Source organism: Pholcus phalangioides, unplaced genomic scaffold (genome assembly GCF_987345545.1).
Source record: "Pholcus phalangioides strain wild (caught in Gottingen) unplaced genomic scaffold, Ppha-v1.0 ptg000015l_1, whole genome shotgun sequence".
Taxonomy (NCBI): domain Eukaryota; kingdom Metazoa; phylum Arthropoda; class Arachnida; order Araneae; family Pholcidae; genus Pholcus; species Pholcus phalangioides.
The window spans coordinates 60,266,516-60,293,973 of NW_028301608.1; the positions used below are offsets into that span (position 1 = coordinate 60,266,516).

At 36.2% G+C, this 27,458-nt stretch overlaps 5 protein-coding genes across 5 annotated transcripts; all 5 read right to left on the bottom strand.

Annotated features, from left to right (window-relative positions):
* Positions 1 to 1,445: 1,445 nt before the first annotated feature.
* LOC149076366 (uncharacterized) lies at positions 1,446 to 3,187 on the bottom strand. Its single transcript, XM_089242234.1, has 3 exons — positions 3,158 to 3,187; positions 2,149 to 2,208; positions 1,446 to 1,928 (listed from the first exon to the last, which is right to left on the bottom strand). Exons 1-3 carry the CDS (start codon positions 3,185 to 3,187, stop codon positions 1,446 to 1,448), a joined length of 573 nt encoding a protein of 190 aa, XP_089098360.1.
* A 4,235-nt stretch (positions 3,188 to 7,422) lies between these two features.
* LOC149076367 (uncharacterized) lies at positions 7,423 to 9,163 on the bottom strand. Its single transcript, XM_089242235.1, has 3 exons — positions 9,134 to 9,163; positions 8,125 to 8,184; positions 7,423 to 7,905 (listed from the first exon to the last, which is right to left on the bottom strand). The coding sequence occupies exons 1-3, from the start codon at positions 9,161 to 9,163 to the stop codon at positions 7,423 to 7,425; spliced, it is 573 nt and encodes a 190-aa protein (XP_089098361.1).
* Positions 9,164 to 13,394: 4,231 nt separating this feature from the next.
* LOC149076368 (uncharacterized) lies at positions 13,395 to 15,135 on the bottom strand. Its single transcript, XM_089242236.1, has 3 exons — positions 15,106 to 15,135; positions 14,097 to 14,156; positions 13,395 to 13,877 (listed from the first exon to the last, which is right to left on the bottom strand). The coding sequence occupies exons 1-3, from the start codon at positions 15,133 to 15,135 to the stop codon at positions 13,395 to 13,397; spliced, it is 573 nt and encodes a 190-aa protein (XP_089098362.1).
* A 4,233-nt stretch (positions 15,136 to 19,368) lies between these two features.
* On the bottom strand, positions 19,369 to 21,109 carry LOC149076369 (uncharacterized). Its single transcript, XM_089242237.1, has 3 exons — positions 21,080 to 21,109; positions 20,071 to 20,130; positions 19,369 to 19,851 (listed from the first exon to the last, which is right to left on the bottom strand). The coding sequence occupies exons 1-3, from the start codon at positions 21,107 to 21,109 to the stop codon at positions 19,369 to 19,371; spliced, it is 573 nt and encodes a 190-aa protein (XP_089098363.1).
* A 4,232-nt stretch (positions 21,110 to 25,341) lies between these two features.
* On the bottom strand, positions 25,342 to 26,799 carry LOC149076370 (uncharacterized). The gene is made up of 2 exons (XM_089242238.1): positions 26,770 to 26,799; positions 25,342 to 25,824 (listed from the first exon to the last, which is right to left on the bottom strand). Exons 1-2 carry the CDS (start codon positions 26,797 to 26,799, stop codon positions 25,342 to 25,344), a joined length of 513 nt encoding a protein of 170 aa, XP_089098364.1.
* Between the last annotated feature and the right edge of the window lie 659 nt (positions 26,800 to 27,458).

Here is a 27,458-nt window from a genome sequence, read left to right on the forward strand (position 1 = left end):
TGTGTGTGTGTGTGTGTGTGTGTGTGTGTGTGTGTGTGCAATAGGCTTTTGTCGCTCAAAATCGTCTTCATTCTCCAAACTCAGTCTGTGTTTCGGGCTTATTTCATCTTGGAAACCAAACTTGAAAAATTATATTTCCTTTCTTCTGCATAAAAAAAAGTTATACTTTAAGGTCATCCTCCAATAAAATTTTTTTTTTTTTAAATGTTACTAATGTTATTACAATTATAAAACCTCTCTCGTGATTTTACAATGGTAACCCTTCCTGATACTAAAATGTTCGAGATTTGTGTTGAGCCATTGGAAAATGTTAATATTAGAAATATTATTTGTACATTCTGTAAATATATATATATATATATAATTCCCTTATAATCCGCATATGCAAATTTCAATTATCAGCAATTAATTCTTTGGGAATGAAAAGAGCGCTTTATATATATATATATATATATATATATATATATATATATTATATATATATATAACTGTAGTTATTATAAAAACGTGCTAGCAACATCTGATCAACGGGAACGTTAGGTATAGAAGGCCCCATAAGAATCGTGACGATCTTCATTTTATAGTAATAACCAGTCAAAGTTTCGAATATACAGTGAAACACCTGCCTATATATATATAACAACACTCAAGGGACCAGACAAACGCATCTTATAAAGGAGTACTCGTTTTAGATGGAATTTAATTAGCATATTATAGGGGGAAAAAATGTACCACAACGAGAAAATAATATTATATATAAACCATTAGTTATACGATCGTTGTGGAGAGTATCTTTTTAGAGGATATATTTTCACTGTAACTTAAATATAGAAAGATCACTATTCCAAAACAGCATATGTCCAATGTATTTCCATGCTGTTAAATTTACTCAGTTTTGTAACCATTTAAAATAACACGTTTGTCATATATTGACTGTTGATTAGTGTAACATAAATTGTTATATTAGGTTATATTAGCAACTATATACGATGTAAATAATTTTATTTGACTCCCCAATTTTCATATTACTCAACGTGAGTATTTATTAAACATATCTACACAGTCTCCATTATATATATCAATTATTTATGCATATCTTCGCCAAAATATTGTATATTTTTATATTTTATAGTCATTTGATAATAACATTCCATAAAAGCATTCACGTGCATCAAAAATTGTTGAGTGTATATTGCCAAAAGTACAAAAATTTATTGACCGATCAGAAGTTATGCTTTATTTTCTATATTTATTTAACTTTGAGGATTAATTTATAAATAAATTTATATACCTCAGGTTCGTTCAAACAATTAAAATGGAAAAAAGAATTCACAAACAAATTTTTTATAAATAACAAGATATGTTTATTTCAATGCTGATTAATGTATCACTAAAGTGGCACAAGCTATATTTTGAATGATTTCTTGACTAACATGCATTCTGATCTAGAGCAGGCCGAGATGGTGTTCTCTGCTGTCGTACCTTTGGACAGTACCGTGTCCGTAACCACCGTATCCGAGGCCATATCCACCATATGCTCCGAGATGTCCGGCGGCCAATGGTGCCTTGATACCGTGGCCGAGTCCAAGTCCATATCCTCCATAACCGGCGTATCCGAGACCACCGTAGGCAGAGCCACCATATCCCAGTCCGTGTCCAGCACCGAAGTATGGGTGAGCTGATGAGATGATGTTTACAGCAGCAGGGTCCTGGTTGGCAGTTCCAGGTTCGTTGGTCTTGACCTGAGCGCGGAAGCCAGCGTGGTCAGCAACGTAGTTGACCTGACGGTGCACACCACGGTCATCAGTGAATCCGTAGTTGCCCTTCACATGTCCGGCACCATTACCAGTTTCTTGCCTGTGCTGTTCACCATGTTTGTCTTTCACGCTGTATCCAAAAGAGTATGGCTGAGGTGCATGGTGATGAGCCTGAAATTCCAGTTATATACATTACTTTCGTTTCACAAAAAAAAAAAATATTTGATATCACTCTTGTATCTAAACATATTATTTACAACTTATTCGCCAAAAAATTATAATGATATATGCAATTATTTGGCGGCAAGGCTGCCACATTTTTTTCAAATGTTCCAAATCACATTCTGGATCATTGCTTATTTGAGGTGAAACCTATCAAATTAGGACTTACTCCGTGAAGTGGTATAATGCTGGCGTGTACTGTGGCAGCAGCAAAAGCAATAAGGACAAACTGAAATAAAATAAAAAATATTAACAATCACTTCTCTCCAAAACTGATAAATTTCTGCGTAAAATTAAATATTTTAGAAATTTAAATCATGTATAGGAGGGTGTACCTCAAAATTAACCGGAATCACGTTAAGGTAAGCGGAGCATCGGCAATATGCGGTTCTCTTACTAAGTAAGTATGAACCACCCCACCCCCCTCTGAGTCAATGTGCGAAGTAACGTTCCTAGGAAATTTTGTGAAAAAATTGAATAAACAAATTCTGAAAAAGAAATCCCAGTTACTTTTAGGTACCCCCTCGTATCTTTGATAATGTACATGAAATTTCTTTACGTCATTTCGATCAGACTTGGATGGGTTATGTTGAAAAATCATTTAAAATAATGATTGGAATTTTTCCCAACTGCTATAATCAAAATGTGTTCAGCGAATGATTTGTCTGGAGAAATAGTACTGTAAAACCTCGTTAAGTCGTCACCCTAGCAAGTCGTCAGTTTTTTTGGATGAGTCAAGTTCTCATAGATAACAATGTTCATAAACCCTATGTTAACCGAAATTATCGACGAGGGTCTACCCGTCACTATGGAAAAGTTTGAGACCGAGGAATAGATTGTTTCCAATTCTCCCTTCAAAGAAAGAGCTCGATAATATCATTCACATATGTTCCATAAATATATATATTGTTACTGATAGTTTGCATTACAGAAAAAAAAAGTCTTCACTGTTAGTGATAATTATAATTATATTACATTTATATTTCATTTTATAATTATACCATAATTATATTTCTCACCTTGGCGATCATTTTCTTTGGAGGGATAAGTTTGCTTCTTGTCTGAACTGAAAGAGAGAACTGTGATCAGATCGAATAAGAGCCTGGCTTTTTATACTAAAGGCCAAAATGAAATTTCACACTTGATATTGACCATGAATTTCCAAATGGTTCAAATACCAGGACAAGAACTACTTTCCAAGCAGACATGACTTACTTTGTCCTGTTTTAAAATCACGTCAAGGGTCACTTCACAGCCATCTACTCTCTAATTCAACAGCTTATTTATTTTTCCCTTCTTGGGGACAACTTAATTATAATAATAAAAAAATAATAAAATGAAATTTTGTTTGCGTAGCTTTAATCAATAGGAGCAAAGTGTGGATGAGAAAACGAAAACAAAAAATGAGGAAATTCCAAAGAATCCGTTTACGATTTATGCTGCTTAATACATGTCCGCATTATAAACGTTTATACCTTTTCAGATATATATTCAATATACGTATACAGAAATATTGAAATTGAAGTTTCCCATCTGAGAGGGACCTGGGAATAATAGTTCTATATGCCTAGTATAACTATTTTTAAATGAAAAGTATATGAGTTTTCTTAACTGTTAGAATGCGTGGTCACACACAAATATAAAAGGACTAATTGTGTTTCATGATCTTATTCTAATCCATATTAATGAGAGGATTGTTTTTTACACTCATGTCCATAAATTAAGGATAATTCAGAATCGCACGAAAGTCGAAATCTAAAGTAAAAATTTCACCTTTAGAATTATCACACACATCTGCAGGAATGATATGCAAATTTCAGGAAGTCGCCAGATAATGCCGATAGTACGTCACAATGACGAGAGTGTAAGAGGGGGAAGGGGGTATATAAGGAATGGTGGCAAAGAAGTAAAATTGTTCACAGGAGTTCTGTAAGTCGCTCAGTGCTATAAGCGAATAGTTTTGACACAGAGGACGCATGTGGATGATTTTTTACGTGGTAGAGTTATCGTCCGCCTGGAATGTGGGCGTACTCAGATGGAAATATCCGAGGAACTTGGAATTGCCTAAAGTGTCATCTCTAGGCTTTGGCAACGATTCCAAGATAATGGAAATGTTAGTAGACGTTACATTACAGGTCGCCTCCGAGTTACAACGCCGAATGAAAACCGGTATTTGGCAGTAACTGCCAAAAGAAGCAGACGGAGCACAGCATCCGACCTGTCTCGTCAGCTATCTGCAGCCACGGGTACCACAGTTTCAAGGCAAACCGTGTACAGACGTTTGGGAGATATTGGTCTATATGCTCGCAGGCCTGTCAGATGTGTTCCGCTCACGGCAACGCACTGTCGGCAGCGATTAGCCTGGAGTAGAGAACATGCAAGTTGGACATCGTCACAGTGGGCTTGTGTGATGTTTTCCGACGAGTCCAGGTTTAGCTTGCTGTCTGATTCACGTCGGACTTTCATATGGAGAACGCCAGGTACCCGTTACCACCAAGACAACATCATTGAACGACAACGTTACGGTGGTGCAGCATTGCTCGTTTTGGGTGGAATTATACTGGGTTCCAGAACAGATCTGCATGTTCAAACCGGAACCATGAAAGCTCAAATTTATCGGGACATCATTCTGGAACAACATGTACGTTTGTTTAGGGGTGCCATGGGCGCAGAATTTGTGTTTATGTATGACAAAGCCCGTCCTCACCGAGCAAATATCGTAAACGAATGCCTTGAATCTGAGGATATAACCCATAACGTATGGAATGGCCAGCATTCTCACCTGACTTGAATCCGATAGAGGATGTGTGGGACATGTTTGGCCGACGAGTTGCAGCCCGTCAACCACCTCCTACATGTGTACCGGAATTTCGGAGAGCATTGCTTGCTGAGTGGAGTGATCTTCTCCAAGATCAGATCGATAATTTGATACTCAGCATGACTAGGCGTTGTACGGACTATATTTCATCGCATGGGAGACATACAATGTATTTATCATCATACCAACCATGTAGTAGTAAGGTTTTGTAAAGGAGATATTTTTTACAATTGCTACAGGGAGCAAAAATCGTAGTTTATCCACCATCGTTTTTGTTCTTTATCTTTTGTTTAATAAATGGGCTTTATGAATAAGTAACGTTTGTTTTGTTTCTGAAACTTTATTTGCCGGAGCTGGCATTATCCTCAATTTATGGTCATGAGTGTATTTGTTATACAATATAATCATTCGAGTATCTGCCTCTAAACTCCAAAAGTTTTAAAGTACATTTTGCTTGTCCTAAATCTTATGTTTCAGGAAAACAGATGTTTACTTTTATTTTTCTTATCTCCATTTTTGAGAGTTCTTTAATAGTCGGAGATGTATTAATAATATTCATCAATCAAATCCTTATAAATAACCATGTTGAAAATAGTCAAATCCAGCATCATGCATGTCACTAAAATTGATACATTTGCTGAGCATGTAGTTTGTATTATCAGTATTTTTATGAAATAATATTTTTTAATTTTACATATGTGTTGCTAAAGCTTACGCGCTGAGTACTCAGTTCGATCAATTTCAAGCCAACATTGTGTGTCAATTGAAAACAAATAAATTCATGAATTTCGTTTATATTCATTTAATCCATATAAATTTAACGTTCAATAAGTTTTAAATTATATAAATAAATGATTGGAAACTGGTAATTTTGTTTCAGAGTGATACAAACATTTTTATCGAGAATCTATTGCTATTTAATGAAGTTGATAAAATATGGACCTTTTTAATACAAATAGAGCAATTTGATTCCGTGTTCAATATACTTTTGTCGACTCAAAATCACCGTCATTCTCCAAAAACTCAGTCTTTATATCCGGTATATTTCATCCAGGCAGCCAGACTTGAAAAAATCATTCCTTTCCTACTGTGCATAAAAAAGTTGTATTTTAAGGCCAACCTCAAGGTGAAAAATATTTTTACACATATTTTCTGAAATGTAACCAATATTTTATATATTCAAATTATAAAATCTCTCTCCCAATATCACGAGTGTAACCCTTCCTGATGCTGAAATGTTAGTCGAGATTTCGAAAGTGTTGGCATGAGAAATTTTGTTGGTACATTCCATCAATACCATATGCAGCGTGTCCTGGAAGTGCGAGTTTTCAAAAATTACCGTGTACCAGTTTTGAGAGTGACAACACATTGTGTCACAAAATAATATATCTGAATTCTTATACGGTCCCTTGTGCTCTAACTTGCAGTTAGAAAGTTCTTGGCCTGTCTCTCCTGAAGGCAACAAAAAATTTTCCTTATTTTCAAATATATATATTCACAGATATATTCGAATGAATTACTATAGATATATACCCACAGATAATCAATATAATATTCATTTAACGCTTTTCTTTCGCACGATTTTCGAATTGATATATCTATCAATACTGCATTTAGAAACAACGAATTTTTTTGTTGGAATTAGGGAATACAGTGCAACAACTTTCTAATTGGAAGTTAGAGCACAGGGGGACAGTATAAGCATTTAGATCTTTTATTTTGTTACACATTATATTTTCACACTCAGAACTTGGTACAGGGTCATTTTTGAACACTTGTTGAAGAGTTCTTAAACTGAAATCATACCTCTACGATGGACGGTTGATGAGATAAAGGCCGAGCTAGCACTTACAAGACACCCTGTACATTTGAATGTTGCCGTAATTCTTTGCGTATAATCCGCATTTGCAAATTTAATTTATCGATAATAAACTTCTTGGGAATAAAAGCAGTAGTTTATCAAATGTTTTCTTGAAAAAAAGTTTGATTTTTCTTTTTTCATCTGTACGTCGTATACAAATCTTTGAGATTTTTTTTTTTATGACTGTTTGAGGTTTTACCTCTCATTTGAAGGAGCCGCAGATGAAAAGCAGTGGCATACAATCCGCACAAAGACATATCTACGATATTTCCATCGAAATAATCTATCGTAATACGGAAATTGGAGTGAAGTAAAAAATATTGACATTGTTTAGATGCTATCAAACGAAGTAAAGAGCAAAACATATCTACGATATGTCCATCATATTTATCAGCTCTATTTGCGCATATCTTCACCAAATATAATGTACACCTTTATATTTTCTAGCTATTTGATGATGCCGTTTCATAAAAGCATTCGCGAACATTAAAAATTGTTGAAGGTATTTCCGAAACGTTAAAAAGTAAATACTTTTTCAGTCATCGATCACATGTTATGCTTCATTTTCTATTCAAATTTGTGTATTAATTGGAAAAAAAACCTTTTATACCTCACATCCATCCAAACCTTTAACACGGAGTAAAGAATTCACAAACAAATTTTTTATAAATTACGAGATATGTTTATTTCCATGCTGATTAATGTATCACTAAAGTGGCACAAGCTATATTTTGAATGATTTCTTGACTAACATGCATTCTGATCTAGAGCAGGCCGAGATGGTGTTCTCTGCTGTCGTACCTTTGGACAGTACCGTGTCCGTAACCACCGTATCCGAGGCCATATCCACCATATGCTCCGAGATGTCCGGCGGCCAATGGTGCCTTGATACCGTGGCCGAGTCCAAGTCCATATCCTCCATAACCGGCGTATCCGAGACCACCGTAGGCAGAGCCACCATATCCCAGTCCGTGTCCAGCACCGAAGTATGGGTGAGCTGATGAGATGATGTTTACAGCAGCAGGGTCCTGGTTGGCAGTTCCAGGTTCGTTGGTCTTGACCTGAGCGCGGAAGCCAGCGTGGTCAGCGACGTAGTTGACCTGACGGTGCACACCGCGGTCATCAGTGAATCCGTAGTTGCCCTTCACATGTCCGGCACCATTACCAGTTTCTTGCCTGTGCTGTTCACCATGTTTGTCTTTCACGCTGTATCCAAAAGAGTATGGCTGAGGTGCATGGTGATGAGCCTGAAATTCCAGTTATATACATTACTTTCGTTTCACAAGAAAAAAAATATTTGGTATCACTCTTGTATCTAAACATATTATTTACAACTTATTCGCCAAAAAATTATAATGATATATGCAATTATTTGGCGGCAAGGCTGCCACATTTTTTTCAAATGTTCCAAATCACATTCTGGATCATTGCTTATTTGAGGTTAAACCTATCAAATTAGGACTTACTCCGTGAAGTGGTATAATGCTGGCGTGTACTGTGGCAGCAGCAAAAGCAATAAGGACAAACTGAAATAAAATAAAAAATATTAACAATCACTTCTCTCCAAAACTGATAAATTTCTGCGTAAAATTAAATATTTTAGAAATTTAAATCATGTATAGGAGGGTGTACCTCAAAACTAACCGGAATCACGTTAAGGTAAGCGGAGCATCGGCAATATGCGGTTCTCTTACTAAGTAAGTATGAACCACCCCACCCCCCTCTGAGTCAATGTGCGAAGTAACGTTCCTAGGAAATTTTGTGAAAAAATTGAATAAACAAATTCTGAAAAAGAAATCCCAGTTACTTTTAGGTACCCCCTCGTATCTTTGATAATGTACATGAAATTTCTTTACGTCATTTCGATCAGACTTGGATGGGTTATGTTGAAAAATCATTTAAAATAATGATTGGAATTTTTCCCAACTGCTAAAATCAAAATGTGTTCAGCGAATGATTTGTCTGGAGAAATAGTACTGTAAAACCTCGTTAAGTCGTCACCCTAGCAAGTCGTCAGTTTTTTTGGATGAGTCAAGTTCTCATAGATAACAATGTTCATAAACCCTATGTTAACCGAAATTATCGACGAGGGTCTACTCGTCACTATGGAAAAGTTTGAGACCGAGGAATAGATTGTTTCCAATTCTCCCTTCAAAGAAAGAGCTCGATAATATCATTCACATATGTTCCATAAATATATATATTGTTACTGATAGTTTGCATTACAGAAAAAAAAAGTCTTCACTGTTAGTGATAATTATAATTATATTACATTTATATTTCATTTTATAATTATACCATAATTATATTTCTCACCTTGGCGATCATTTTCTTTGGAGGGATAAGTTTGCTTCTTGTCTGAACTGAAAGAGAGAACTGTGATCAGATCGAATAAGAGCCTGGCCTTTTATACTAAAGGCCAAAATGAAATTTCACACTTGATATTGACCATGAATTTCCAAATGGTTCAAATACCAGGACAAGAACTACTTTCCAAGCAGACATACTTACTTTGTCCTGTTTTAAAATCACGTCAAGGGTCACTTCACAGCCATCTACTCTCTAATTCAACAGCTTATTTATTTTTCCCTTCTTGGGGACAACTTAATTATAATAATAAAAAAATAATAAAATGAAATTTTGTTTGCGTAGCTTTAATCAATAGGAGCAAAGTGTGGATGAGAAAACGAAAACAAAAAATGAGGAAATTCCAAAGAATCCGTTTACGATTTATGCTGCTTAATACATGTCCGCATTATAAACGTTTATACCTTTTCAGATATATATTCAATATACGTATACAGAAATATTGAAATTGAAGTTTCCCATCTGAGAGGGACCTGGGAATAATAGTTCTATATTCCTAGTATAACTATTTTTAAATGAAAAGTATATGAGTTTTCTTAACTGTTAGAATGCGTGGTCACACACAAATATAAAAGGACTAATTGTGTTTCATGATCTTATTCTAATCCATATTAATGAGAGGATTGTTTTTTACACTCATGTCCATAAATTAAGGATAATTCAGAATCGCACGAAAGTCGAAATCTAAAGTAAAAATTTCACCTTTAGAATTATCACACACATCTGCAGGAATGATATGCAAATTTCAGGAAGTCGCCAGATAATGCCGATAGTACGTCACAATGACGAGAGTGTAAGAGGGGGAAGGGGGTATATAAGGAATGGTGGCAAAGAAGTAAAATTGTTCACAGGAGTTCTGTAAGTCGCTCAGTGCCATAAGCGAATAGTTTTGACACAGAGGACGCATGTGGATGATTTTTTACGTGGTAGAGTTATCGTCCGCCTGGAATGTGGGCGTACTCAGATGGAAATATCCGAGGAACTTGGAATTGCCTAAAGTGTCATCTCTAGGCTTTGGCAACGATTCCAAGATAATGGAAATGTTAGTAGACGTTACATTACAGGTCGCCTCCGAGTTACAACGCCGAATGAAAACCGGTATTTGGCAGTAACTGCCAAAAGAAGCAGACGGAGCACAGCATCCGACCTGTCTCGTCAGCTATCTGCAGCCACGGGTACCACAGTTTCAAGGCAAACCGTGTACAGACGTTTGGGAGATATTGGTCTATATGCTCGCAGGCCTGTCAGATGTGTTCCGCTCACGGCAACGCACTGTCGGCAGCGATTAGCCTGGAGTAGAGAACATGCAAGTTGGACATCGTCACAGTGGGCTTGTGTGATGTTTTCCGACGAGTCCAGGTTTAGCTTGCTGTCTGATTCACGTCGGACTTTCATATGGAGAACGCCAGGTACCCGTTACCACCAAGACAACATCATTGAACGACAACGTTACGGTGGTGCAGCATTGCTCGTTTTGGGTGGAATTATACTGGGTTCCAGAACAGATCTGCATGTTCAAACCGGAACCATGAAAGCTCAAATTTATCGGGACATCATTCTGGAACAACATGTACGTTTGTTTAGGGGTGCCATGGGCGCAGAATTTGTGTTTATGTATGACAACGCCCGTCCTCACCGAGCAAATATCGTAAACGAATGCCTTGAATCTGAGGATATAACCCATAACGTATGGAATGGCCAGCATTCTCACCTGACTTGAATCTGATAGAGGATGTGTGGGACATGTTTGGCCGACGAGTTGCAGCCCGTCAACCACCTCCTACATGTGTACCGGAATTTCGGAGAGCATTGCTTGCTGAGTGGAGTGATCTTCTCCAAGATCAGATCGATAATTTGATACTCAGCATGACTAGGCGTTGTACGGACTATATTTCATCGCATGGGAGACATACAATGTATTTATCATCATACCAACCATGTAGTAGTAAGGTTTTGTAAAGGAGATATTTTTTACAATTGCTCCAGGGAGCAAAAATCGTAGTTTATCCACCATCGTTTTTGTTCTTTATCTTTTGTTTAATAAATGGGCTTTATGAATAAGTAACGTTTGTTTTGTTTCTGAAACTTTATTTGCCGGAGCTGGCATTATCCTCAATTTATGGTCATGAGTGTATTTGTTATACAATATAATCATTCGAGTATCTGCCTCTAAACTCCAAAAGTTTTAAAGTACATTTTGCTTGTCCTAAATCTTATGTTTCAGGAAAACAGATGTTTACTTTTATTTTTCTTATCTCCATTTTTGAGAGTTCTTTAATAGTCGGAGATGTATTAATATTCATCAATCAAATCCTTATAAATAACCATGTTGAAAATAGTCAAATCCAGCATCATGCATGTCACTAAAATTGATACATTTGCTGAGCATCTAGTTTGTATTATCAGTATTTTTATGAAATAATATTTTTTAATTTTACATATGTGTTGCTAAAGCTTACGCGCTGAGTACTCAGTTCGATCAATTTCAAGCCAACATTGTGTGTCAATTGAAAACAAATAAATTCATGAATTTCGTTTATATTCATTTAATCCATATAAATTTAACGTTCAATAAGTTTTAAATTATATAAATAAATGATTGGAAACTGGTAATTTTGTTTCAGAGTGATACAAACATTTTTATCGAGAATCTATTGCTATTTAATGAAGTTGATAAAATATGGACCTTTTTAATACAAATAGAGCAATTTGATTCCGTGTTCAATATACTTTTGTCGACTCAAAATCATCGTCATTCTCCAAAAACTCAGTCTTTATATCCGGTATATTTCATCCAGGCAGCCAGACTTGAAAAAATCATTCCTTTCCTACTGTGCATAAAAAAGTTGTATTTTAAGGCCAACCTCAAGGTGAAAAATATTTTTACACATATTTTCTGAAATGTAACCAATATTTTATATATTCAAATTATAAAATCTCTCTCCCAATATCACGAGTGTAACCCTTCCTGATGCTGAAATGTTAGTCGAGATTTCGAAAGTGTTGGCATGAGAAATTTTGTTGGTACATTCCATCAATACCATATGCAGCGTGTCCTGGAAGTGCGAGTTTTCAAAAATTACCGTGTACCAGTTTTGAGAGTGACAACACATTGTGTCACAAAATAATATATCTGAATTCTTATACGGTCCCTTGTGCTCTAACTTGCAGTTAGAAAGTTCTTGGCCTGTCTCTCCTGAAGGCAACAAAAAATTTTCCTTATTTTCAAATATATATATTCACAGATATATTCGAATGAATTACTATAGATATATACCCACAGATAATCAATATAATATTCATTTAACGCTTTTCTTTCGCACGATTTTCGAATTGATATATCTATCAATACTGCATTTAGAAACAACGAATTTTTTTGTTGGAATTAGGGAATACAGTGCAACAACTTTCTAATTGGAAGTTAGAGCACAGGGGGACAGTATAAGCATTTAGATCTTTTATTTTGTTACACATTATATTTTCACACTCAGAACTTGGTACAGGGTCATTTTTGAACACTTGTTGAAGAGTTCTTAAACTGAAATCATACCTCTACGATGGACGGTTGATGAGATAAAGGCCGAGCTAGCACTTACAAGACACCCTGTACATTTGAATGTTGCCGTAATTCTTTGCGTATAATCCGCATTTGCAAATTTAATTTATCGATAATAAACTTCTTGGGAATAAAAGCAGTAGTTTATCAAATGTTTTCTTGAAAAAAAGTTTGATTTTTCTTTTTTCATCTGTACGTCGTATACAAATCTTTGAGATTTTTTTTTTTATGACTGTTTGAGTTTTTACCTCTCATTTGAAGGAGCCGCAGATGAAAAGCAGTGGCATACAATCCGCACAAAGACATATCTACGATATTTCCATCGAAATAATCTATCGTAATACGGAAATTGGAGTGAAGTAAAAAATATTGACATTGTTTAGATGCTATCAAACGAAGTAAAGAGCAAAACATATCTACGATATGTCCATCATATTTATCAGCTCTATTTGCGCATATCTTCACCAAATATAATGTACACCTTTATATTTTCTAGCTATTTGATGATGCCGTTTCATAAAAGCATTCGCGAGCATTAAAAATTGTTGAAGGTATTGCCGAAACGTTAAAAAGTAAATACTTTTTCAGTCATCGATCACATGTTATGCTTCATTTTCTATTCAAATTTGTGTATTAATTGGAAAAAAAACCTTTTATACCTCATATCCATCCAAACCTTTAACACGGAGTAAAGAATTCACAAACAAATTTTTTATAAATTACGAGATATGTTTATTTCCATGCTGATTAATGTATCACTAAAGTGGCACAAGCTATATTTTGAATGATTTCTTGACTAACATGCATTCTGATCTAGAGCAGGCCGAGATGGTGTTCTCTGCTGTCGTACCTTTGGACAGTACCGTGTCCGTAACCACCGTATCCGAGGCCATATCCACCATATGCTCCGAGATGTCCGGCGGCCAATGGTGCCTTGATACCGTGGCCGAGTCCAAGTCCATATCCTCCATAACCGGCGTATCCGAGACCACCGTAGGCAGAGCCACCATATCCCAGTCCGTGTCCAGCACCGAAGTATGGGTGAGCTGATGAGATGATGTTTACAGCAGCAGGGTCCTGGTTGGCAGTTCCAGGTTCGTTGGTCTTGACCTGAGCGCGGAAGCCAGCGTGGTCAGCGACGTAGTTGACCTGACGGTGCACACCGCGGTCATCAGTGAATCCGTAGTTGCCCTTCACATGTCCGGCACCATTACCAGTTTCTTGCCTGTGCTGTTCACCATGTTTGTCTTTCACGCTGTATCCAAAAGAGTATGGCTGAGGTGCATGGTGATGAGCCTGAAATTCCAGTTATATACATTACTTTCGTTTCACAAGAAAAAAAATATTTGATATCACTCTTGTATCTAAACATATTATTTACAACTTATTCGCCAAAAAATTATAATGATATATGCAATTATTTGGCGGCAAGGCTGCCACATTTTTTTCAAATGTTCCAAATCACATTCTGGATCATTGCTTATTTGAGGTTAAACCTATCAAATTAGGACTTACTCCGTGAAGTGGTATAATGCTGGCGTGTACTGTGGCAGCAGCAAAAGCAATAAGGACAAACTGAAATAAAATAAAAAATATTAACAATCACTTCTCTCCAAAACTGATAAATTTCTGCGTAAAATTAAATATTTTAGAAATTTAAATCATGTATAGGAGGGTGTACCTCAAAACTAACCGGAATCACGTTAAGGTAAGCGGAGCATCGGCAATATGCGGTTCTCTTACTAAGTAAGTATGAACCACCCCACCCCCCTCTGAGTCAATGTGCGAAGTAACGTTCCTAGGAAATTTTGTGAAAAAATTGAATAAACAAATTCTGAAAAAGAAATCCCAGTTACTTTTAGGTACCCCCTCGTATCTTTGATAATGTACATGAAATTTCTTTACGTCATTTCGATCAGACTTGGATGGGTTATGTTGAAAAATCATTTAAAATAATGATTGGAATTTTTCCCAACTGCTAAAATCAAAATGTGTTCAGCGAATGATTTGTCTGGAGAAATAGTACTGTAAAACCTCGTTAAGTCGTCACCCTAGCAAGTCGTCAGTTTTTTTGGATGAGTCAAGTTCTCATAGATAACAATGTTCATAAACCCTATGTTAACCGAAATTATCGACGAGGGTCTACTCGTCACTATGGAAAAGTTTGAGACCGAGGAATAGATTGTTTCCAATTCTCCCTTCAAAGAAAGAGCTCGATAATATCATTCACATATGTTCCATAAATATATATATTGTTACTGATAGTTTGCATTACAGAAAAAAAAAGTCTTCACTGTTAGTGATAATTATAATTATATTACATTTATATTTCATTTTATAATTATACCATAATTATATTTCTCACCTTGGCGATCATTTTCTTTGGAGGGATAAGTTTGCTTCTTGTCTGAACTGAAAGAGAGAACTGTGATCAGATCGAATAAGAGCCTGGCCTTTTATACTAAAGGCCAAAATGAAATTTCACACTTGATATTGACCATGAATTTCCAAATGGTTCAAATACCAGGACAAGAACTACTTTCCAAGCAGACATGACTTACTTTGTCCTGTTTTAAAATCACGTCAAGGGTCACTTCACAGCCATCTACTCTCTAATTCAACAGCTTATTTATTTTTCCCTTCTTGGGGACAACTTAATTATAATAATAAAAAAATAATAAAATGAAATTTTGTTTGCGTAGCTTTAATCAATAGGAGCAAAGTGTGGATGAGAAAACGAAAACAAAAAATGAGGAAATTCCAAAGAATCCGTTTACGATTTATGCTGCTTAATACATGTCCGCATTATAAACGTTTATACCTTTTCAGATATATATTCAATATACGTATACAGAAATATTGAAATTGAAGTTTCCCATCTGAGAGGGACCTGGGAATAATAGTTCTATATTCCTAGTATAACTATTTTTAAATGAAAAGTATATGAGTTTTCTTAACTGTTAGAATGCGTGGTCACACACAAATATAAAAGGACTAATTGTGTTTCATGATCTTATTCTAATCCATATTAATGAGAGGATTGTTTTTTACACTCATGTCCATAAATTAAGGATAATTCAGAATCGCACGAAAGTCGAAATCTAAAGTAAAAATTTCACCTTTAGAATTATCACACACATCTGCAGGAATGATATGCAAATTTCAGGAAGTCGCCAGATAATGCCGATAGTACGTCACAATGACGAGAGTGTAAGAGGGGGAAGGGGGTATATAAGGAATGGTGGCAAAGAAGTAAAATTGTTCACAGGAGTTCTGTAAGTCGCTCAGTGCCATAAGCGAATAGTTTTGACACAGAGGACGCATGTGGATGATTTTTTACGTGGTAGAGTTATCGTCCGCCTTGAATGTGGGCGTACTCAGATGGAAATATCCGAGGAACTTGGAATTGCCTAAAGTGTCATCTCTAGGCTTTGGCAACGATTCCAAGATAATGGAAATGTTAGTAGACGTTACATTACAGGTCGCCTCCGAGTTACAACGCCGAATGAAAACCGGTATTTGGCAGTAACTGCCAAAAGAAGCAGACGGAGCACAGCATCCGACCTGTCTCGTCAGCTATCTGCAGCCACGGGTACCACAGTTTCAAGGCAAACCGTGTACAGACGTTTGGGAGATATTGGTCTATATGCTCGCAGGCCTGTCAGATGTGTTCCGCTCACGGCAACGCACTGTCGGCAGCGATTAGCCTGGAGTAGAGAACATGCAAGTTGGACATCGTCACAGTGGGCTTGTGTGATGTTTTCCGACGAGTCCAGGTTTAGCTTGCTGTCTGATTCACGTCGGACTTTCATATGGAGAACGCCAGGTACCCGTTACCACCAAGACAACATCATTGAACGACAACGTTACGGTGGTGCAGCATTGCTCGTTTTGGGTGGAATTATACTGGGTTCCAGAACAGATCTGCATGTTCAAACCGGAACCATGAAAGCTCAAATTTATCGGGACATCATTCTGGAACAACATGTACGTTTGTTTAGGGGTGCCATGGGCGCAGAATTTGTGTTTATGTATGACAACGCCCGTCCTCACCGAGCAAATATCGTAAACGAATGCCTTGAATCTGAGGATATAACCCATAACGTATGGAATGGCCAGCATTCTCACCTGACTTGAATCTGATAGAGGATGTGTGGGACATGTTTGGCCGACGAGTTGCAGCCCGTCAACCACCTCCTACATGTGTACCGGAATTTCGGAGAGCATTGCTTGCTGAGTGGAGTGATCTTCTCCAAGATCAGATCGATAATTTGATACTCAGCATGACTAGGCGTTGTACGGACTATATTTCATCGCATGGGAGACATACAATGTATTTATCATCATACCAACCATGTAGTAGTAAGGTTTTGTAAAGGAGATATTTTTTACAATTGCTCCAGGGAGCAAAAATCGTAGTTTATCCACCATCGTTTTTGTTCTTTATCTTTTGTTTAATAAATGGGCTTTATGAATAAGTAACGTTTGTTTTGTTTCTGAAACTTTATTTGCCGGAGCTGGCATTATCCTCAATTTATGGTCATGAGTGTATTTGTTATACAATATAATCATTCGAGTATCTGCCTCTAAACTCCAAAAGTTTTAAAGTACATTTTGCTTGTCCTAAATCTTATGTTTCAGGAAAACAGATGTTTACTTTTATTTTTCTTATCTCCATTTTTGAGAGTTCTTTAATAGTCGGAGATGTATTAATATTCATCAATCAAATCCTTATAAATAACCATGTTGAAAATAGTCAAATCCAGCATCATGCATGTCACTAAAATTGATACATTTGCTGAGCATCTAGTTTGTATTATCAGTATTTTTATGAAATAATATTTTTTAATTTTACATATGTGTTGCTAAAGCTTACGCGCTGAGTACTCAGTTCGATCAATTTCAAGCCAACATTGTGTGTCAATTGAAAACAAATAAATTCATGAATTTCGTTTATATTCATTTAATCCATATAAATTTAACGTTCAATAAGTTTTAAATTATATAAATAAATGATTGGAAACTGGTAATTTTGTTTCAGAGTGATACAAACATTTTTATCGAGAATCTATTGCTATTTAATGAAGTTGATAAAATATGGACCTTTTTAATACAAATAGAGCAATTTGATTCCGTGTTCAATATACTTTTGTCGACTCAAAATCATCGTCATTCTCCAAAAACTCAGTCTTTATATCCGGTATATTTCATCCAGGCAGCCAGACTTGAAAAAATCATTCCTTTCCTACTGTGCATAAAAAAGTTGTATTTTAAGGCCAACCTCAAGGTGAAAAATATTTTTACACATATTTTCTGAAATGTAACCAATATTTTATATATTCAAATTATAAAATCTCTCTCCCAATATCACGAGTGTAACCCTTCCTGATGCTGAAATGTTAGTCGAGATTTCGAAAGTGTTGGCATGAGAAATTTTGTTGGTACATTCCATCAATACCATATGCAGCGTGTCCTGGAAGTGCGAGTTTTCAAAAATTACCGTGTACCAGTTTTGAGAGTGACAACACATTGTGTCACAAAATAATATATCTGAATTCTTATACGGTCCCTTGTGCTCTAACTTGCAGTTAGAAAGTTCTTGGCCTGTCTCTCCTGAAGGCAACAAAAAATTTTCCTTATTTTCAAATATATATATTCACAGATATATTCGAATGAATTACTATAGATATATACCCACAGATAATCAATATAATATTCATTTAACGCTTTTCTTTCGCACGATTTTCGAATTGATATATCTATCAATACTGCATTTAGAAACAACGAATTTTTTTGTTGGAATTAGGGAATACAGTGCAACAACTTTCTAATTGGAAGTTAGAGCACAGGGGGACAGTATAAGCATTTAGATCTTTTATTTTGTTACACATTATATTTTCACACTCAGAACTTGGTACAGGGTCATTTTTGAACACTTGTTGAAGAGTTCTTAAACTGAAATCATACCTCTACGATGGACGGTTGATGAGATAAAGGCCGAGCTAGCACTTACAAGACACCCTGTACATTTGAATGTTGCCGTAATTCTTTGCGTATAATCCGCATTTGCAAATTTAATTTATCGATAATAAACTTCTTGGGAATAAAAGCAGTAGTTTATCAAATGTTTTCTTGAAAAAAAGTTTGATTTTTCTTTTTTCATCTGTACGTCGTATACAAATCTTTGAGATTTTTTTTTTTTATGACTGTTTGAGTTTTTACCTCTCATTTGAAGGAGCCGCAGATGAAAAGCAGTGGCATACAATCCGCACAAAGACATATCTACGATATTTCCATCGAAATAATCTATCGTAATACGGAAATTGGAGTGAAGTAAAAAATATTGACATTGTTTAGATGCTATCAAACGAAGTAAAGAGCAAAACATATCTACGATATGTCCATCATATTTATCAGCTCTATTTGCGCATATCTTCACCAAATATAATGTACACCTTTATATTTTCTAGCTATTTGATGATGCCGTTTCATAAAAGCATTCGCGAGCATTAAAAATTGTTGAAGGTATTGCCGAAACGTTAAAAAGTAAATACTTTTTCAGTCATCGATCACATGTTATGCTTCATTTTCTATTCAAATTTGTGTATTAATTGGAAAAAAAACCTTTTATACCTCATATCCATCCAAACCTTTAACACGGAGTAAAGAATTCACAAACAAATTTTTTATAAATTACGAGATATGTTTATTTCCATGCTGATTAATGTATCACTAAAGTGGCACAAGCTATATTTTGAATGATTTCTTGACTAACATGCATTCTGATCTAGAGCAGGCCGAGATGGTGTTCTCTGCTGTCGTACCTTTGGACAGTACCGTGTCCGTAACCACCGTATCCGAGGCCATATCCACCATATGCTCCGAGATGTCCGGCGGCCAATGGTGCCTTGATACCGTGGCCGAGTCCAAGTCCATATCCTCCATAACCGGCGTATCCGAGACCACCGTAGGCAGAGCCACCATATCCCAGTCCGTGTCCAGCACCGAAGTATGGGTGAGCTGATGAGATGATGTTTACAGCAGCAGGGTCCTGGTTGGCAGTTCCAGGTTCGTTGGTCTTGACCTGAGCGCGGAAGCCAGCGTGGTCAGCGACGTAGTTGACCTGACGGTGCACACCGCGGTCATCAGTGAATCCGTAGTTGCCCTTCACATGTCCGGCACCATTACCAGTTTCTTGCCTGTGCTGTTCACCATGTTTGTCTTTCACGCTGTATCCAAAAGAGTATGGCTGAGGTGCATGGTGATGAGCCTGAAATTCCAGTTATATACATTACTTTCGTTTCACAAGAAAAAAAATATTTGGTATCACTCTTGTATCTAAACATATTATTTACAACTTATTCGCCAAAAAATTATAATGATATATGCAATTATTTGGCGGCAAGGCTGCCACATTTTTTTCAAATGTTCCAAATCACATTCTGGATCATTGCTTATTTGAGGTTAAACCTATCAAATTAGGACTTACTCCGTGAAGTGGTATAATGCTGGCGTGTACTGTGGCAGCAGCAAAACCAATAAGGACAAACTGAAATAAAATAAAAAATATTAACAATCACTTCTCTCCAAAACTGATAAATTTCTGCGTAAAATTAAATATTTTAGAAATTTAAATCATGTATAGGAGGGTGTACCTCAAAACTAACCGGAATCACGTTAAGGTAAGCGGAGCATCGGCAATATGCGGTTCTCTTACTAAGTAAGTATGAACCACCCCACCCCCCTCTGAGTCAATGTGCGAAGTAACGTTCCTAGGAAATTTTGTGAAAAAATTGAATAAACAAATTCTGAAAAAGAAATCCCAGTTACTTTTAGGTACCCCCTCGTATCTTTGATAATGTACATGAAATTTCTTTACGTCATTTCGATCACACTTGGATGGGTTATGTTGAAAAATCATTTAAAATAATGATTGGAATTTTTCCCAACTGCTAAAATCAAAATGTGTTCAGCGAATGATTTGTCTGGAGAAATAGTACTGTAAAACCTCGTTAAGTCGTCACCCTAGCAAGTCGTCAGTTTTTTTGGATGAGTCAAGTTCTCATAGATAACAATGTTCATAAACCCTATGTTAACCGAAATTATCGACGAGGGTCTACTCGTCACTATGGAAAAGTTTGAGACCGAGGAATAGATTGTTTCCAATTCTCCCTTCAAAGAAAGAGCTCGATAATATCATTCACATATGTTCCATAAATATATATATTGTTACTGATAGTTTGCATTACAGAAAAAAAAAGTCTTCACTGTTAGTGATAATTATAATTATATTACATTTATATTTCATTTTATAATTATACCATAATTATATTTCTCACCTTGGCGATCATTTTCTTTGGAGGGATAAGTTTGCTTCTTGTCTGAACTGAAAGAGAGAACTGTGATCAGATCGAATAAGAGCCTGGCCTTTTATACTAAAGGCCAAAATGAAATTTCACACTTGATATTGACCATGAATTTCCAAATGGTTCAAATACCAGGACAAGAACTACTTTCCAAGCAGACATGACTTACTTTGTCCTGTTTTAAAATCACGTCAAGGGTCACTTCACAGCCATCTACTCTCTAATTCAACAGCTTATTTATTTTTCCCTTCTTGGGGACAACTTAATTATAATAATAAAAAAATAATAAAATGAAATTTTGTTTGCGTAGCTTTAATCAATAGGAGCAAAGTGTGGATGAGAAAACGAAAACAAAAAATGAGGAAATTCCAAAGAATCCGTTTACGATTTATGCTGCTTAATACATGTCCGCATTATAAACGTTTATACCTTTTCAGATATATATTCAATATACGTATACAGAAATATTGAAATTGAAGTTTCCCATCTGAGAGGGGCCTGGGAATAATAGTTCTATATTCCTAGTATAACTATTTTTAAATGAAAAGTATATGAGTTTTCTTAACTGTTAGAATGCGTGGTCACACACAAATATAAAAGGACTAATTGTGTTTCATGATCTTATTCTAATCCATATTAATGAGAGGATTGTTTTTTACACTCATGTCCATAAATTAAGGATAATTCAGAATCGCACGAAAGTCGAAATCTAAAGTAAAAATTTCACCTTTAGAATTATCACACACATCTGCAGGAATGATATGCAAATTTCAGGAAGTCGCCAGATAATGCCGATAGTACGTCACAATGACGAGAGTGTAAGAGGGGGAAGGGGGTATATAAGGAATGGTGGCAAAGAAGTAAAATTGTTCACAGGAGTTCTGTAAGTCGCTCAGTGCCATAAGCGAATAGTTTTGACACAGAGGACGCATGTGGATGATTTTTTACGTGGTAGAGTTATCGTCCGCCTGGAATGTGGGCGTACTCAGATGGAAATATCCGAGGAACTTGGAATTGCCTAAAGTGTCATCTCTAGGCTTTGGCAACGATTCCAAGATAATGGAAATGTTAGTAGACGTTACATTACAGGTCGCCTCCGAGTTACAACGCCGAATGAAAACCGGTATTTGGCAGTAACTGCCAAAAGAAGCAGACGGAGCACAGCATCCGACCTGTCTCGTCAGCTATCTGCAGCCACGGGTACCACAGTTTCAAGGCAAACCGTGTACAGACGTTTGGGAGATATTGGTCTATATGCTCGCAGGCCTGTCAGATGTGTTCCGCTCACGGCAACGCACTGTCGGCAGCGATTAGCCTGGAGTAGAGAACATGCAAGTTGGACATCGTCACAGTGGGCTTGTGTGATGTTTTCCGACGAGTCCAGGTTTAGCTTGCTGTCTGATTCACGTCGGACTTTCATATGGAGAACGCCAGGTACCCGTTACCACCAAGACAACATCATTGAACGACAACGTTACGGTGGTGCAGCATTGCTCGTTTTGGGTGGAATTATACTGGGTTCCAGAACAGATCTGCATGTTCAAACCGGAACCATGAAAGCTCAAATTTATCGGGACATCATTCTGGAACAACATGTACGTTTGTTTAGGGGTGCCATGGGCGCAGAATTTGTGTTTATGTATGACAACGCCCGTCCTCACCGAGCAAATATCGTAAACGAATGCCTTGAATCTGAGGATATAACCCATAACGTATGGAATGGCCAGCATTCTCACCTGACTTGAATCCGATAGAGGATGTGTGGGACATGTTTGGCCGACGAGTTGCAGCCCGTCAACCACCTCCTACATGTGTACCGGAATTTCGGAGAGCATTGCTTGCTGAGTGGAGTGATCTTCTCCAAGATCAGATCGATAATTTGATACTCAGCATGACTAGGCGTTGTACGGACTATATTTCATCGCATGGGAGACATACAATGTATTTATCATCATACCAACCATGTAGTAGTAAGGTTTGTAAAGGAGATATTTTTTACAATTGCTCCAGGGAGCAAAAATCGTAGTTTATCCACCATCGTTTTTGTTCTTTATCTTTTGTTTAATAAATGGGCTTTATGAATAAGTAACGTTTGTTTTGTTTCTGAAACTTTATTTGCCGGAGCTGGCATTATCCTCAATTTATGGTCATGAGTGTATTTGTTATACAATATAATCATTCGAGTATCTGCCTCTAAACTCCAAAAGTTTTAAAGTACATTTTGCTTGTCCTAAATCTTATGTTTCAGGAAAACAGATGTTTACTTTTATTTTTCTTATCTCCATTTTTGAGAGTTCTTTAATAGTCGGAGATGTATTAATATTCATCAATCAAATCCTTATAAATAACCATGTTGAAAATAGTCAAATCCAGCATCATGCATGTCACTAAAATTGATACATTTGCTGAGCATCTAGTTTGTATTATCAGTATTTTTATGAAATAATATTTTTTAATTTTACATATGTGTTGCTAAAGCTTACGCGCTGAGTACTCAGTTCGATCAATTTCAAGCCAACATTGTGTGTCAATTGAAAACAAATAAATTCATGAATTTCGTTTATATTCATTTAATCCATATAAATTTAACGTTCAATAAGTTTTAAATTATATAAATAAATGATTGGAAACTGGTAATTTTGTTTCAGAGTGATACAAACATTTTTATCGAGAATCTATTGCTATTTAATGAAGTTGATAAAATATGGACCTTTTTAATACAAATAGAGCAATTTGATTCCGTGTTCAATATACTTTTGTCGACTCAAAATCATCGTCATTCTCCAAAAACTCAGTCTTTATATCCGGTATATTTCATCCAGGCAGCCAGACTTGAAAAAATCATTCCTTTCCTACTGTGCATAAAAAAGTTGTATTTTAAGGCCAACCTCAAGGTGAAAAATATTTTTACACATATTTTCTGAAATGTAACCAATATTTTATATATTCAAATTATAAAATCTCTCTCCCAATATCACGAGTGTAACCCTTCCTGATGCTGAAATGTTAGTCGAGATTTCGAAAGTGTTGGCATGAGAAATTTTGTTGGTACATTCCATCAATACCATATGCAGCGTGTCCTGGAAGTGCGAGTTTTCAAAAATTACCGTGTACCAGTTTTGAGAGTGACAACACATTGTGTCACAAAATAATATATCTGAATTCTTATACGGTCCCTTGTGCTCTAACTTGCAGTTAGAAAGTTCTTGGCCTGTCTCTCCTGAAGGCAACAAAAAATTTTCCTTATTTTCAAATATATATATTCACAGATATATTCGAATGAATTACTATAGATATATACCCACAGATAATCAATATAATATTCATTTAACGCTTTTCTTTCGCACGATTTTCGAATTGATATATCTATCAATACTGCATTTAGAAACAACGAATTTTTTTGTTGGAATTAGGGAATACAGTGCAACAACTTTCTAATTGGAAGTTAGAGCACAGGGGGACAGTATAAGCATTTAGATCTTTTATTTTGTTACACATTATATTTTCACACTCAGAACTTGGTACAGGGTCATTTTTGAACACTTGTTGAAGAGTTCTTAAACTGAAATCATACCTCTACGATGGACGGTTGATGAGATAAAGGCCGAGCTAGCACTTACAAGACACCCTGTACATTTGAATGTTGCCGTAATTCTTTGCGTATAATCCGCATTTGCAAATTTAATTTATCGATAATAAACTTCTTGGGAATAAAAGCAGTAGTTTATCAAATGTTTTCTTGAAAAAAAGTTTGATTTTTCTTTTTTCATCTGTACGTCGTATACAAATCTTTGAGATTTTTTTTTTTTATGACTGTTTGAGGTTTTACCTCTCATTTGAAGGAGCCGCAGATGAAAAGCAGTGGCATACAATCCGCACAAAGACATATCTACGATATTTCCATCGAAATAATCTATCGTAATACGGAAATTGGAGTGAAGTAAAAAATATTGACATTGTTTAGATGCTATCAAACGAAGTAAAGAGCAAAACATATCTACGATATGTCCATCATATTTATCAGCTCTATTTGCGCATATCTTCACCAAATATAATGTACACCTTTATATTTTCTAGCTATTTGATGATGCCGTTTCATAAAAGCATTCGCGAGCATTAAAAATTGTTGAAGGTATTGCCGAAACGTTAAAAAGTAAATACTTTTTCAGTCATCGATCACATGTTATGCTTCATTTTCTATTCAAATTTGTGTATTAATTGGAAAAAAAACCTTTTATACCTCATATCCATCCAAACCTTTAACACGGAGTAAAGAATTCACAAACAAATTTTTTATAAATTACGAGATATGTTTATTTCCATGCTGATTAATGTATCACTAAAGTGGCACAAGCTATATTTTGAATGATTTCTTGACTAACATGCATTCTGATCTAGAGCAGGCCGAGATGGTGTTCTCTGCTGTCGTACCTTTGGACAGTACCGTGTCCGTAACCACCGTATCCGAGGCCATATCCACCATATGCTCCGAGATGTCCGGCGGCCAATGGTGCCTTGATACCGTGGCCGAGTCCAAGTCCATATCCTCCATAACCGGCGTATTCGAGACCACCGTAGGCAGAGCCACCATATCCCAGTCCGTGTCCAGCACCGAAGTATGGGTGAGCTGATGAGATGATGTTTACAGCAGCAGGGTCCTGGTTGGCAGTTCCAGGTTCGTTGGTCTTGACCTGAGCGCGGAAGCCAGCGTGGTCAGCGACGTAGTTGACCTGACGGTGCACACCGCGGTCATCAGTGAATCCGTAGTTGCCCTTCACATGTCCGGCACCATTACCAGTTTCTTGCCTGTGCTGTTCACCATGTTTGTCTTTCACGCTGTATCCAAAAGAGTATGGCTGAGGTGCATGGTGATGAGCCTGAAATTCCAGTGATATACATTACTTTCATCGACAAACAAACCATTTGATATCACTATTACATCTAAAGACATAATGCACAAGTCTACATGCGGTTATGCCGTAAAATACCAATCTGATCGTTATGGTATTTTACGACAATACCATAACCATCATAACATACTTTCTCAATCGATTCATATCATGTACATTATATAAAAGTTATTTGCCGTAAAATTATATTGAAACTCTTTCAGCTATTTGTACGGCAATGCTGTCATATTATTTTTCTTAATTTATCGATATGAATCGATCTGCATCGATCTCTGATTCATCAATACATATTTGAAAGTAAACATGTTGAATTAGAACTTACTCCGTGAAGCGGGAAAATACTCGCTTGTACAGTGGCAGCAGCAAAAGCAATTAGGACAAACTGAAATGAAAATCAAATATCGATAATCATTTCTCCTCATCAGAACTGACGAATGTGTATGAAAAATTAAATATTTTGAAAATTGAAATCATGCATATGTTTTATAAATGTAAATGAAAATCTTTTACGTGATTTCGATCAAAGACTTGGTTGGGTTAATTTGAAATATAATTTAAAATGATGAATGGAATTTTCTTCAACTGCTACAATCAAAATATGTTGACAACTAATTAATTCGGGGAAGTAATTTATATCGCCTTGGGGAACAATCACGTCAGCAAGTAAAGCAATATTTAAATTCCAAGAGCTATACTGATACCTTACAATGCAAAAGTCAGCAATAAAAAACAATGGATTATGAATTTCTCACCTTGGCGATCATTTTCCTCTGATTGATAAGTTTGCTTCTTGTTTGAATGCAAAAAGGGAACTGTTATCCGATCGAATAGGAAGCTGGGCTTTTATACTGAAGGGCCCAAATGAAATTTCATACTCGATCTTGACCTCGAATTTCAAAATCATTCAAATACCAGAACAAGAATTGCATCCGAAGCAGACATGACTGACTTTGGCCGCTTTTAAAGTTACGTCATAGTCCACTACCCATTTGTCTTCATTCATCGGCTTATTTTTCCCCCTTGTGACGACATAAATATATCATAATCATAATAATTAAATAAAAGAAATTTTCGTTTTCATAAAACTGAATAAAAGCTATGTGTGGAGGAAGAATGAAAACAATATGAAATTCCGAATAGTTCGTTTACGATTTGTGTTGGTTTGCACATTTCCGCATTTTCGAATTTCATACTCATTCCAGACGTATCTTCGATATACATTTGCAGAAATATCCGAAATATTAACTTGAATAACTCAGATGGCTTTGGAATACGTTCTGCTGGTCCAAATCAATTCAGACTCATATTTCCCAAAATGGGTGATGTCTGGTGGTATGGGGATAAAAGCTGTGAATATTATATAGTTACAGGAAGAAGAGAGAAGTTTAAGTTTGCAAAATACGAAGTTTGTGGGAAACGCTCCTATAAATGATGGGCATTTCATAAATAAAAAACTCCCAAAAAAGTTGCAAAAATTCCCTAAAAAAAGTGTTGCTGCTTAACAATTCATTTTAACGATGTTCATATTGTCCACCTTGGGTTCTCACGATTGTTCCTAATCGCAGATCTATCGAGAGTGATTGTCACATCTGAAAGGCAGC

Coding starts and splice junctions, on each gene's coding strand:
- LOC149076366 (XM_089242234.1), bottom strand. CDS start 3,187: ATGTCTGCTTGGAAAGTAGTTCTTGTCCTG. Junction 2,209..3,157: donor GGAAAGTAGTTCTTGTCCTG/GTATTTGAACCA, acceptor ATTTTATTTCAG/TTTGTCCTTATTGCTTTTGC. Junction 1,929..2,148: donor GCATTATACCACTTCACGGA/GTAAGTCCTAAT, acceptor CTGGAATTTCAG/GCTCATCACCATGCACCTCA.
- LOC149076369 (XM_089242237.1), bottom strand. CDS start 21,109: ATGTCTGCTTGGAAAGTAGTTCTTGTCCTG. Junction 20,131..21,079: donor GGAAAGTAGTTCTTGTCCTG/GTATTTGAACCA, acceptor ATTTTATTTCAG/TTTGTCCTTATTGGTTTTGC. Junction 19,852..20,070: donor GCATTATACCACTTCACGGA/GTAAGTCCTAAT, acceptor CTGGAATTTCAG/GCTCATCACCATGCACCTCA.
- LOC149076368 (XM_089242236.1), bottom strand. CDS start 15,135: ATGTCTGCTTGGAAAGTAGTTCTTGTCCTG. Junction 14,157..15,105: donor GGAAAGTAGTTCTTGTCCTG/GTATTTGAACCA, acceptor ATTTTATTTCAG/TTTGTCCTTATTGCTTTTGC. Junction 13,878..14,096: donor GCATTATACCACTTCACGGA/GTAAGTCCTAAT, acceptor CTGGAATTTCAG/GCTCATCACCATGCACCTCA.
- LOC149076370 (XM_089242238.1), bottom strand. CDS start 26,799: ATGTCTGCTTCGGATGCAATTCTTGTTCTG. Junction 25,825..26,769: donor CGGATGCAATTCTTGTTCTG/GTATTTGAATGA, acceptor CTGGAATTTCAG/GCTCATCACCATGCACCTCA.
- LOC149076367 (XM_089242235.1), bottom strand. CDS start 9,163: ATGTCTGCTTGGAAAGTAGTTCTTGTCCTG. Junction 8,185..9,133: donor GGAAAGTAGTTCTTGTCCTG/GTATTTGAACCA, acceptor ATTTTATTTCAG/TTTGTCCTTATTGCTTTTGC. Junction 7,906..8,124: donor GCATTATACCACTTCACGGA/GTAAGTCCTAAT, acceptor CTGGAATTTCAG/GCTCATCACCATGCACCTCA.